At 59.4% G+C, this 12,669-nt stretch overlaps 1 protein-coding gene across 1 annotated transcript; it reads right to left on the bottom strand.

The window, feature by feature from the left end:
- Positions 1-2,573: 2,573 nt before the first annotated feature.
- On the bottom strand, positions 2,574-12,465 carry OPN4 (opsin 4; the record flags this gene model as incomplete). The annotated part of the gene is made up of 10 exons (XM_082672939.1): positions 2,574-2,612; positions 4,448-4,591; positions 5,722-5,902; positions 6,758-6,865; positions 7,786-7,950; positions 8,393-8,564; positions 9,221-9,424; positions 9,746-9,879; positions 10,951-11,096; positions 12,322-12,465. 10 exons carry the CDS (start codon positions 12,463-12,465, stop codon positions 2,574-2,576), a joined length of 1,437 nt encoding a protein of 478 aa, XP_082529065.1.
- Positions 12,466-12,669: the final 204 nt, after the last annotated feature.

Genomic DNA, 12,669 nt, shown 5'->3' with positions numbered 1-12,669 from the left:
CCTCGGCCTCCCAGCGGGTCCACTGTGACTCACAAGGCTAATATAGCCCCTGGGGAGGGGTGTCCGGCACCCAGCACCCCCCAGAGGGCAGAAGAGGGGCCTGGCCAGGGTAGTGATAATGCTCTGCCCCCCTGCTCTCCTCTCCTTGCTCCCTCCACCCTCTGGAGAGCCCAGACTGCCCAGCTGCCCTCTCTGCCTGGCTGTACCCACCCCCTTGCCCAGAAGACCGTGGCTGAGCTCCCTTGGCCAGGGGCTTTGTGACTTGGGTCTTTGCTGCCCTGTGTTCTCTGGTGAGGACCCTGAAGTTGCCTCTTATCCTCATGGTGGCCCAAGATAAGGGACAACATCAGGGCCCAGAGTTATCCAACCATAAAAACAATCATCATAATAGCAGCAGCTCTGGGCATGGCCAAGCTCAGCTCTGGACCCTCCACACCATCATCTCCTCAGATCCTGAGAGGCTGCCACTTGTCCCGCTCAGAGAGGTTAAGTAACTTCCCCAAGGTCACACAGGTAGTAGACCCAAGCCATACTGGAGTCTGAGCTCATTCCTATGGGGACTCGTGCCAGATAACGGGCTGCCGGTGGCGGCAGGCACCTCCTGATACCCAAAGCTGGCAGTGGGGGCCCCCTGCTTGCACCCTCAGTGCAGGGTCTGAAAGCAGGTCTGGGGCAGGCCCCCACCCTCCAGACCCTCCGGGGCCCAGCAGTTATTCCTGGCTCTCCTGTCTCATTTGTGCTCTGAAAACTTGACAGCAGCATGGAAAGCTCCAGCTGCCAGCGTTGCATGCCAGGCCCCCGTGCCCTTTGCACCGGAATGGCGGGGGGCAGGGAGGAGAGGAGGAGAGGCCATTTGCTCAGCTGCTGGGACAAGGGGCCAGAAGGGGCCGGGAGGGGAAAATGTGTGTGTTGTGGTCAGTCCATAACCCAGAGACAGTATGTTCTGGATGGGGGCCTAGGCCCCTCGGGACTCCTGCCACTGTGGTCTTTGAGCCAAGATACCTCCAGAAGCCCTTTCTCAGAGGAGACCTCAGGCTCTGTGTGGTCTGGGGGTAGATCAAGGCCCACACTGCTCAGGAAACTGAGGCTCAGGGAAGGCAACTGGGCCCTCTGTTCTCTGCCCTCCTGGAGGGCTCTGGCCTGAGCTGGGCCCTGAGGACTCAGTACTGGCCTGGGTGTGAGAAATTTCCCAGCTGCCAACACCCCACCTCAAACTCTGGGCCTAGCACATACAACATGCATGACAAGAAGGAGTCCCCACTTCACAGGGGCGTTTGGTAACTTGCCCAAGGTCACAGAAATATCGAGTGGAAAAGCCAGGGAGGGACCCGTGTTCTTTCCCCCACTTCACCACCTCCTCTGCCCTGTGTCATGCAGCCCAGCTGTCCTGCCTGCCTAGGTCTGGCCCAGGAGGCCAGCAGCTCATGGCCAGCACCCTGACCTCCCCCATCCCATCCCCTGCCCCTCCCCCAGGCCCCACCCCATCCATCCCTGACTCCAGCTTTATCTCCTCTCCAGGGGAGGAGGGTGTTTGCCCTGCCAGGCCGGTGAGGATCCAGCAGCAGTGCATGACCAGTGTGGGGAAAGGAAGGAGCTGATCCTGCACAGGGATGGGGAACCCTGGGCTAGGCCGTACCTGGAGCTGCAGGCTCTTTCTCTGGACTCAAGCCCCCGCCTGATGCCTGATGCTGCCTCCGGCGAAAGGGAGGGGTAGCAAGAAGGATGCTCTTAAAGGGGAAGGCCAGCCTCCCTCCATCTGCCTCCCCTGGGAGATCCAAAGCCAGCCAGAGAGCAGCTGGTACTCACAAGCCGGGCGTGAGCTGCTTCCCAGTAACAGCAGCTCATTGGGGAGTAGGGATGGGGGCAAGGCTGGTCTTTGCCCCTCCTCCACTCTGCTCCCTGCAGTTTGAGATGGGGTTTTAGGAGTGAAAGTCACGAGGTGGGGGACAGAGGGAGAGGAGGAAGAGAGGCTGCTGTCGGCATCAGAGGCCAGGCCTTGGGTCTCTCTCCCACGGTGGCACCAATAGGTAGAGACTGTGCTTGTCGGAGACCTTCTCCGCTTTTTATTTTTCTACATCCTGCCAGAGCCACACACCCTGGGGTGAATCAGACACTGATTTGAAACAATCCACAGGTGCAGTGAGCGCACTCGTGCACTTGGTGCGCATGCAAATAAGTACACACAGGAGAGCGTGCCCGAGAATGCACATGTGCAGAAGAGGGTGGTCCACGGTGGAAATAGCACTCTGGGGGGAAAGCCAGAGGTGAGTAACGGGTTCCAGCGAGGGAAGGTCTGTGTTCCGGGCCGCGAGAGGGCCTAGGTGCCCACTCTTCAGGCTGAGCCTGGGGCACAGGCTCTTGAGCTGAGAAGTGGGTGCAGACCACTTTGCAGAGCACGAGTTTTGCAGTTACAGGGCCGCGAATCCAGCACAGCTTGGGTGACAGGGCCACTTCCAAAGCCCGCAGGCCCACAGGGTAATCCTTGGTCTGTGTGTGTGTGAGAGGGAGGTGAAGGGGTTGGACATGTCCCAGGAGACATGGGCATGTCCCAGAAAGACAAACTGATGGGCACCCTACATCCTGGGGTCCAGGCTGGGGAGCAGCCCTTTGGTCTGAAAGCAAACAGCAGACATTTGTTTAGCTCAAGGAGTATCCCACTGGGAGTAGTCTCCCAGGGACCCTCTGTGTTTAGGGGCACCGCGTAACAGAGGGGCGTTGTGTGGCCAGGTTTCGTCCTGGCTGGGGGCTGGGCCTTCTCCAGGCAATGTCCGAGGCCACCTTCAGGCCGTCCCTCTGGGATGTCCCCAGGCTCTCGGACTCCTGGGGTTGGGACTGAGCTCTCCTCACCCCCACCATCTGATTCCCCCCTTCCCTGTAGTCCTCTTCCACATGCTCCGGCGTCTCCTCTCTCCCTGCGGTCTTAAATGCCTCATTCCTTGCCTGTCCTATCGACTTCCTCCCATCTTCTCTCTGCCTGCCCATTCCACTCAACCTGTCCTTCCGCAGCCACTGCGGGGAGGCCCGGCTAATCTGCTAAGTTGACCAAGCCCCTCAGTGCCCCGCGAAGCCCTCGAAGGACTCCCTGTCCCCCAGACTCGTGACTGGAGACCCCTCATGACAGCACCTAGTGGGCCTCCCCATGGCTCTTACCACCTCCTGCCCCCTTCCCTCCTCCATCCCCACCGCCAGCTCCCAGAGCCCCTTGTCTGCCCCTGGGGTCACAGAGAGACATTCTGTCCCGGGACACCCTGCTATGTTTGTACAGGCTGTTTCCTCAGCCTGAACCGCCCAATCCCCGCTCCTCGGCCCCATCCTGCCTGGCAATCCCTGCTTTACCTCCACCTTTCCTGGGAGCCCTTGGGGACTTGCCTCTGCTCTCAGCACCCTGTGTGCTGATACCTCGTTGGCAGTGCTTATCACACGCGTTAGGTGACGGCTGATGTGCTGTGCCTCTCTGCCCGGCGCCCCACCCCAGCCCGGTATTCTCTCCAGGAGAGGCACAGTGCCTTTCATCATTGCCCGGCCAGCCTGGGGGACGCTGCCGGCCTCTGCCCTGGTCTCTGTGGTCATGAACAGTTCCCGGGCTCAGGGCTGGGGCACCTGGGGAGTGGTGCTCCCTGGGGTGGGAACGCTGGAAGAGGCAGGGGCCCCACAACTGCAGGGAGCAGCCCAGGGCTCCCCCTCTCTGGGACAGGCAGGGGAGCAGCCTGGGGGAAGGAAGGCAGGAGCTGGGGGTGTGGTGTGGGTGTGAGTGGAGGGGCAGGGTGGGGAGCTGTCAGCAGAGGGGCAGGGCAGCCTCAGGACCTGTGCGCACGGCGTTTCCAGCGTTCCAGAATACAGCCTTCTCTAATCACCATCAACATTCCGTTCCATAGGCACTTGGGCTGACAGCTGGCCTTCTTTTAATAGCCACAAGTATTCTGGGCGATACCCTAATCTCAGGGCATTCGCAGTGAGCACATCCACCGATTGCAGCCCCACGCCCCCAGGTATACCCAGTTTCCAAACACAGAGAGGTACGTGCCACCCACACTTGGTCACATGCACAGCTTAGAGCAGACACATTGGGGCACACTCAATCCCATGCCCCACGGTGCCACAGGGACAGAATGTGTGTGCCAGGCACATGGTCACACACATTTACACACATGACGTACATTCATCGTAGTGCGGTAGCGCCACCACCACCTGCTGTGTACGTGCACAGTCAAGGTCACACAGACACACACAGACACTCTCGGGCACAGTCACACTCAGGCCTGCTTAGAACACCTTGGAGTCATGGTGACACCCAGGACCCCCAGGTGAGCAAGGGAAAGCTGGGAGGTGCAGGGAGGGGGTGATTCCCAGAGGGCATTGGGCCTGCTCCCCTTTCCTGGCCGCTCTCTGGGCTGCTTGCTCCTTATCCCCGCCCTTTTATAGATTGGCAGGTGCCGGGCCCAGTTACCTTTCCGGAAGCCTCTGCTTCCTGTCCCTGGGACTTGGGAGGGGCCTTGGCTTCCACATCCTCCAGGCCCTGACTGCAGGGGGACCATCCACTCATTTGCTGGGCAGTCCCCCAAGCAGCTGTTACCTCCGTGTCTGTCCAGCCCTGGGGGAGTGGGAGAGTCCCTGTGAGGTGAGGGGGACATTCTGCATCCCTGCTTCTGCCCCCTCCCTGACCAGGCCTTTCTCCGTCCTCTCTACACTTATTCACTGGGGTGAAGCCCACAATACTGTTTACAGGGTTGCTGGTCACCAAACCCTTGCAAACTGTGCGTGCATGTGCTGGGATGTGTGTGTGTGGGTGTGTGTGCTGGTGTGCTTTCTTAAGCATGTAGGATGGGTATGTCTTCATGAGGATCTAGGCCCTCTTAATGGATAAGGTTCACTCCTTGATGTTTACTACATTGGTTCAGGGATGGGTCCTCTGGCAGCTCCTCCCTCAGCCCCTCCACTGAGACCCTCAGGGATGGGGGCAGTGGGAGGAGGTAAGTGGAAGCACTTGGTGAGGCCCAGAGTGGGCCCTGTAGGCACAATGATGGAGGAGCTGGGGACAGGGGCTCAGGTCATAGGGAACTCTCCTGGTGACATCAGGGGGCATCAGAGCTCCAGGCCCCAAGTAGGGGCTGGCATGGCTGACCACAGTGGTGGGGTCAGCATCCATGGGCACCCCATCTAGTCTTAGATGTGGTCATGATGATTTTCCCTTTCAGAGGAGGACAAAGACGCTCAGAGAGGGTGAGTGACCTGCACAAACTCACACAGTAAGGACTTGAACTCAGGCTTGAACATAGGTCCCCCGACTCCAGAGCCAGTGCTCCTTCCACCGTATCCTGTGAGCTCCAGGAGGAGGGCGCTTAATGCTGAGGATGAAGGGTCCTGAGCTAGCTCCTGCCTGTCTCTCTAGAGGCCCATCTAGGGTCAGAAATGCTAGTCTTTTCAGTCTGAGGCTCTAAGGCCCTGGGATAGCGCTGGCATGGAAAAGAGGTGGCCTGGAGTTGGAAGACCCATGTTTCGTCCTGGCCCTGCTGCTGGGTGACCTTGGGCCAACATGTTGCCTCTCTGACCCCAGTGCCCCTGTCTGGCAGGGACGATGGTGTGTGGGAAGGCCGTGTGGGGGGGGTGAGGGGCTCTTCCTGCCAGCGTCCCAGGTTCCTGAGGGTCCCTGAGTCTCAGAGGCAGCCCCGCCCAGAGGAAAGGATGGCGAGGTGCCAGTCAGTGAGAGCCCAGCCTCCTTACCACCTCACTCTCAGAGCCCAGGGACACCTGGCGCCTCCGTCCAGTGATCCAGCTGAGGTCCGAGGCCTGGCTGCTCAGTGTGGAGCGGTGGGTGAAGCGGTAGCTGGTGTACAGGCCAGTGCGCTGGCCTGACACGCCCAGCAGCACCCCGAGGCAGGGCAGGTGCTGGGCGATGGCCATTCTGCAAGGACAGCAGGTTAGGGGGCTGGACAGACAGACTTGAGGAGATGGGGGTGGATGGATAGACTGATACCGGGCTAATGGGAGTGGCCAAAGAGCCTCTGGGGAATTGGGGACGTAAAGACATTGGGGTTATGAGGATGGGCAGACAGACACCGGGTCCGTGGGCAGGGAGGGAGAGCCTTAGGGTGGCAGGTTCAGCCAGATGCTTGCTTTCAGTTCTCGAGTGGCTGACCTAAGCCACATTTCTGCAAATGGGGACCAAGAGCCCTCCTGACCCGCCTCTGAGCTGGATGGGCTAAGGCCTACAGCTGGCCTCAGCGGGGTGCTGAGTTACTGACACCACCAGGCAAAAGGAAGCACTGAAGGCCCCCTCGTGGAAGAGGTCAGCTGTGCTGGGATTCTGTCAGCAGAGAGCACTGTGGGCCAGAACAAGCCCCAGGCCTCTGCCGGGGGCCCGCGAAGTGCAGTGGAGCTCTCCCTGCTGTGATCTCTCCAGGCTGCCTCTGTCTGGGGGCCTCTCTTTGTAGCAAGCAGCACTGCTGATCGGCCATCCTGGCTGCCTTTTGGCCTCAGCTCTGAAAATCCCAGTTAGTATTGGACACTGCCCAGGGAACTCTGATGTCCCTCCAAGCTGAGCCTCCTAGGAAGCTGGGACAGCAGAGAGGGTCACACCCGCTCCAGATCCCATCCGGTGTCACTGGCCGCTCTCAGCTGCTAGAGTTCCCCACCCAACGCATGTACACAAGGGACAGGAAAGATGGCTGGCCTCTGCCCCCATTTATAGGCCCAGGCCCTCTCTGCCCATGAGGGTGGGACTGGGTATCTGGGGCTGGGTTCTGGCAGAGGGCCACACCTGTACTTGGGGTGGGTGATGGCATAAATGATGGGGTTGTAGATGGCAGAGGCCTTGGCGATGACAGCGGGCACCGAGTTCATGTAGGGCGTCAGGACATGTGCATACCTAGGACAGAGAAGCTGTGGTCCCTCTGCCAGCTGGCCCTCCCTGGGGACTCCACAACCCACCGGCCCTCTCAGGAACCTTCTCCATAGGCCAACCAAGCCCTGCCAGGGCACAGCCCAGCCTGGTCCAAACCAGCATGACCAAGTCATCCCCGGGGGAGGGACTGCAATGCCAGGGAAAATCCTGATCTGAGGGGAGTGGGAACCCAGGGAGCAGTGGAGGGAGGGGTGCTGAGAAGATGTGCCAGGTTGGGGGTTTCGCCAGGTCCCACTGTCCCTTGGAGCCTGTGCTGCTGGCAGTAAACCCTCCCCACCCCCAAAGACTCTGGACCTCTGCCCAGCTCTCCCCATGCCCCGCTGAACCCTGATGCCTGCTGCGACCCTGGCTCCTTGAGAGTGACGGCACAGGAGGGCCCCAGGCCGTTCCTGCACAAGGAGAAGGTCTCATACCCAAGCACCTGCAAGGACTCATAGTTCTCACTGTCTCAAAGTGCTCCTGAGGTCTGGCCTGGCTCCACGCTGCTGCAGGTAGCAAAGTCCGCAGACTCTAGCCACAAAGGACTAGAGGGCGGGAGGTGAGTAGCACCCTGGCTGTGTGCCCACAGTCTGGGTGAAGAGGAAACCAGAACCTCAGGCAAAGTTGCATATTCCCAAGGGATCTTGCAGGACCTGGCAGCCCTTGCAGGCCCTCAAACCAAACCCAGTGTGGCCCAGAACTCCCCCAGCATGTCTCCTAGTGCCTCCAGGAATGAGACAGGCCTGGCTCCCGTGGGGCATCTCATAGCAGGGGGAGAATAAGCCTGTGAGGCTGGACCTAGGGTGTGAGGACGGCTGGCTTGGGCTTGGGCTGGGGAGGGAGAGGCTGCCCCAGGGTCCCCTTACCCTTCTCCCACCCTTCCAGCCCCTGCCCCAGCCCCTCACCCAGCAAAGCCCATCAGGGCTACAGTGGAGTAGGGGGCCCAGGAGAGCACGAAGAGAAGGATGACCAACAGCTCGATCTTGGCCATTTTCCACTCGTTCTGCAGACGCTGCCGTTGCCAGGGGCACTCACCACCACCCTCGCTGGCCCCGAAAGTCTGGAGAGCTCTAGGAAGCATGCAGAGTCTGGGTCTGAGCCCACTCGGGTTGCAGTGAGTGCCAGGGTCATGGCTGCTGTCAGGGAGCCTTCTTGGACCCGGCCGTCCCTTCCAGTGCAGGCAGCCCTGACTCCCAGAAAGTTCCCCAATATATCCAGCCTAAGCTGCCTCCCTGCACTTCTACCTGTCGTGTCTTCTCTTTCCCCCATGCCCCCTGACCAAGTCTGAAGGCCCACGTTTCAGAAGACCGTGTCTCCTGAGACTTTTCTAAGCACCCAGTTTGTACTGGCCTTTCGGCACCCCATCCCATAAGCACATGTACTGAGCTGGTCTTTGCCCATCTGGGGCTGGGAGTGCCCTGGGGTGTGGGTACAGATGTGAGTCACGGGCAGCCCTGGACAAGGGGCACAGCCCCCATCCCATGGAGCCCCTCCTTCACGCCCAGCTCTTACTGGCCCGTCTCCCGGATGGCCTTGAAGATGAAGATGTAGCAGTAGATGATGACGAGCAGGGGCAGGAAGAACACAAAGCAGAAGAGCAGCATGGTGTAGGCGCGGACCGATGGCGTGAAGCTCACGTAGTCCCAGGAGCAAGAGGTCAGCAGCCCCTCGGGCACATAGGCACCTGGGAACCAGGGGCGGGTGCTCAGCCTGCAGGGCGGCGCTGACTTAGGCTCCTCATCCAGCGGGGGCTTTGGATGTGGGGTCTGAGCTTCTCAGACACTGGCCCCGGCCCCGGCCCTGCCCAGTGGAGTGAGGAAGCCGGGGCACGTGGAGGGGAGCTTTCCAAGCTGGTTCTAGCAGGAGACAGCTGGCAAAGTCCACTGCTGCCCAATCTTGCCAGTTTGGAAGAGAGACCTCACCATAACCCCAGGGTCTTACTCCCCCAAGACTTCAGCCAGCTTCCTGGTCCTGCCTCAGAAGGGCGGGTGCCTTGCTGCTGACCCTCCTACCTGCTGAGGCCTCACACCCCAACTCCTGCCTGTCTGACTCATTGCAAACTCAGCATCAGATGCACCTGTCACTTCCCGCCAGCCAGGAACCACGTGGTCTTCCCCTCTGTATCTGGGGATGGGAGCCCAGGTTATCCTCTGATGGTTGACGGTACAGCCTCAGTTCCCCCTGCTGCTAGCCATGCCCCCTGAATGTCCATTTGCTCTGAGACTTAAGCAGTCCCTCGGCCCCTCCTGCCAGCTGGTCAACCCAAGTCCACCTACCTGCCCCTTGAACGTACCCCTCCCAGCCTACCTTCCCTTCCCCTGATTCCCTGAGCCCACTTACTCCAGCCAAAGAAGGGCGGCAGACTCCAAGCCAGGGCATAGAGCCAGACGCCCAGCAGGACAAGCGCCGCCCGCCTCTTGGACACCATCCCGACGGTGGCCAGTGGGCGTGTGATCACCAGGTAGCGGTCCAGGGCGATGGCCGTCAGGGTAATCATGGAGGTGATGCCAAAGACAGCCCCACAGAAGGCATAGAATTCACAGCCTGTGGGCACAGCTGCCTGACCTCAGTCCTTGGCAGGGAGCCCATCAGATACCCCAGGGGAAGGAGGGTCTGTGGATTGCCTGTACTCAGCTCATACGCTCGCCTCTCAAGGAAAGCAGGCCTGGTTCCTCTCCACGCCGCCTACATGCATCTGACAGAGGCTCACGGAAACCTCTTGCTAACTCATGAGACTGAGGGTGACTACCCAGTCTTTGCCCAGGAAGAGCACATGGCCTTCTCATCTGGGCCACTCTCCACTGTGGACATCCCCTGTCCCAACCCTCCTCCTCCCTCCAGCAAAAGGGAGTCCCAAGTGTCTACCTGTCTCTCCAAAGAGCCACTGCTTATAGACGCTGCTGGCGAAGAAGACGGGGGCCTGGGTGAAGGACATGAAGAAGTCGCTGACTGCGAGGTTGATGATGAACATGTTGGCGGGAGTCCTGAGGCCTCTGCTCCTGTGAGGGGTCAGAAACTGTCAGGAGGCGCTTCTGCTGGGGAGCTTCCCTCAAACACACGTGCACACACGTGTATACTTGCACACAGGCACGAGCTGCTGGCCCACAGGCCCATCCCGCTGCCCGGCAAGTACCAGCCGAACAGCTCTGGGGCCTGGCATTGTGGGCTAAGAAGTGAAACCCTTCAAGGCAGCAACTCATGTCTCTCCTGTTCCCCTTCTCCAGTGTTCCTGCAGTCCTCACCTTCGGGGCTGGCAAAGGCGAGAGGAGTTGACGATGGTGCCCACAGGCCAGGTACTTTCACAAACCTCATCTCCCATAATCATCCGTCTTCACATCTACCCCCTCACCCCATTTCATGTTGCAGATAAGAACCCTGAGCTCCCACCTGTGAAGTGGCTTGCGGTCACAAGACTCAGTAAGTGACACAGCCAGGATTCACTCGTTTGCTGGGCACCGCACATATAAAAACCTACTTAATCATCACATTGACTCCATGAAGTAAATCACAACTTCATTTTGCAGACAAGAAAAGTGGACTCAAAGAAGTCCACTGCTCAAGTCGTTTCAGCTAATAGATGGTAGAGCCAGGAGTTTACTTCTCCACGTGCCCGTCTCAGCCATTCAGGCGGTGAGTGGGGCAGGTAGGGAAGGAAGCCAAGGGTGGTGGCCAGGGCTGGTTGCTGAAGGGCTTGAGGACTCAGGATCCTGGTACCAGGGCTGCTCTTTGAGGCAGAGGGAAGGTGCCCACTGGGACAGGTGTTGGAGGTGAGCCGAGAGCAGGGCAGAATAGGCAGAGACGTGTGTGTCATAGGGACACACACCCTACACAGACGGTGTGCCTGGGGCCCAATTAAACGTGCCATTCAAGCTGCCCTGGATTACATTTGGGCCCTTTTCCTAGGTTTGAAGATGGAGGCCTGAGCCTGAGACCATTGGCCCTGGCCTTCCCACCCAGACTCAACAGTGCCCTGGCAGAGCTGGCACCAGAATTTCCACCCTGTGTTCTGCCCTGTCTCTGCATGGCTGGCTGCCCTCAGTGCCCAGGCCCCCATCCTGCCAACCAGGCACCTGCAGAAGGTATAGATGACCGTCAGATTTCCCAGCATCCCTGTGAGCCCCACCAGCAGGATCACCGTGCCCAGGGCATAGTGGGCGGAGTCCGGAACATCGACCGTGGGAAAGGGGGCCCAGGCAGCAGCCTGAGCCCTGGCTGCCTGTGAAGAGACAGAGAAACAAGGGCATCCCATGACTCCATCACCTTCAAATAGTCCTGAGAAGAAGAGTTAGGGTTCCCAATGGGGCAGGTAAAAAACGCTGCAGGCGGGCAGGCTCAGAGCGGCAAAGCCGTTTGTCCACACAGCTAGCAAGTGGCTGAGCTGGAATGGAAACACCGGTCTCCTAAAGTGGAGCCCAAGCTCCTATACCATGGCCCAGATGCAAAAGTCTTCTAGAAGTGTGCTCAGATCACCTTTGGAGGCTGGTAGGACAGACAGACACATGTTTGGCAAGCAGGGACATGGCTGGAGTGACTTTATCTTTCCTTGGGGAGAAGGCAGAGCCATCTCCTGGGTGCGTTCCTCTCCTCTGTATGGGCCCCATCCCAAGTGCCCGAGACAGTCAGCAATGGTATTCCAGTCCCCTTTCACTCTGGGGAGGTAGAGTGGGGTGGAGCCCCTCTTCTCAGGAGTCCCACATCCTTCCCAGCCTCAGAGAAGGAGGTTGTACTCTCCCACTATATAACTGGGTAGGGCTGACTTTGACACCTGGTGTGAGAGTGAGAAAAAGAATAGTCTTTTAAAAAGAAAATTCAGGCCTCCTAGGTCACTGTAGGGAGGTCCTGCTCCTATGAGGCCAGTACAAAAGGCTTTAAAGACTCCTCCCACCCCAGCTCCTTGCCAGGGAAGGGAGTGGTTTAATTTCTGTCCTGCCCTGGCTCCTGTAGCTACTGGAGCCTTCCCATCCTGTCCAGAACCTAGGCCAGCATCCCATGGTCTTGAGTGTGCCCTCGTCCCTCCTCAGTTAACGGTGGGTTTGCTGGGGTATGGCCCTGGGCCCTGGCTAGGATGATGGAAGCGACAGCAGGCACCAAATACCTCGCTCTGGGCTGGGACAAACCCAGAGGCCCAGGGCAGGCCTTCCTCTCTGGAGGGCTCTAGGGGGCATCCTACTACGCTCAGAAAGAAATGGACGTGCCATTCCAGCCCTTTGTCCCACAGGGCTGGCCTTTTTGTCCCTTGGAGGCTTTCCACAAGGAAGGAAAACTTGCCACACTCCCCTCTATTGATCTCTTCGCATAGGACAGGCTCAGAGAAGTTCAGTAACATGCCCAAGGTCCCACAGCAGAGCTGTGGAACCTTGTCAAAGCCCCCGTGTGCCCCTAGGAAGAGCACCAGGGAGCGGGAGGGAGGCTCTGCGTGCACACGCTCGCCCCAGGCTTACCGTGGGGCTGACGGGCGGAGGGTGGTCCAGGCTGGAAGTGCTGCTCCAGGAGCTGTCCCACCTGCTGCGGGAAGCTGGGGTGGCTATGCCGTTGGATTCCTGGGCCGGGTCCAGTGGGGCTCTGGTCCCCGAAGGAGAGTTCATCCTGATGTGGGGTGGCCCTTCTCAAGCCCACAGAGAAGTCAAGGGCACGGGGAGCTCAGGATATTAGCTGTGCCCAGCCTCCCAACGTTCCTCCATCCTCAGCACCCCTTCACGGTCCACCGGCTGCCTGCTCCTGTGTCCGGCGTAGACCCAGCCTGGAGCTGTTCTTGGGGCTGGTGGCTGCTCTGTGTCCAGCACAGCACA

Source organism: Grampus griseus (genome assembly GCF_964374135.1).
Source record: "Grampus griseus genome assembly, chromosome: 16".
NCBI lineage: Eukaryota > Metazoa > Chordata > Mammalia > Artiodactyla > Delphinidae > Grampus > Grampus griseus.
This window is presented reverse-complemented; position numbering and strand designations above follow the sequence as displayed.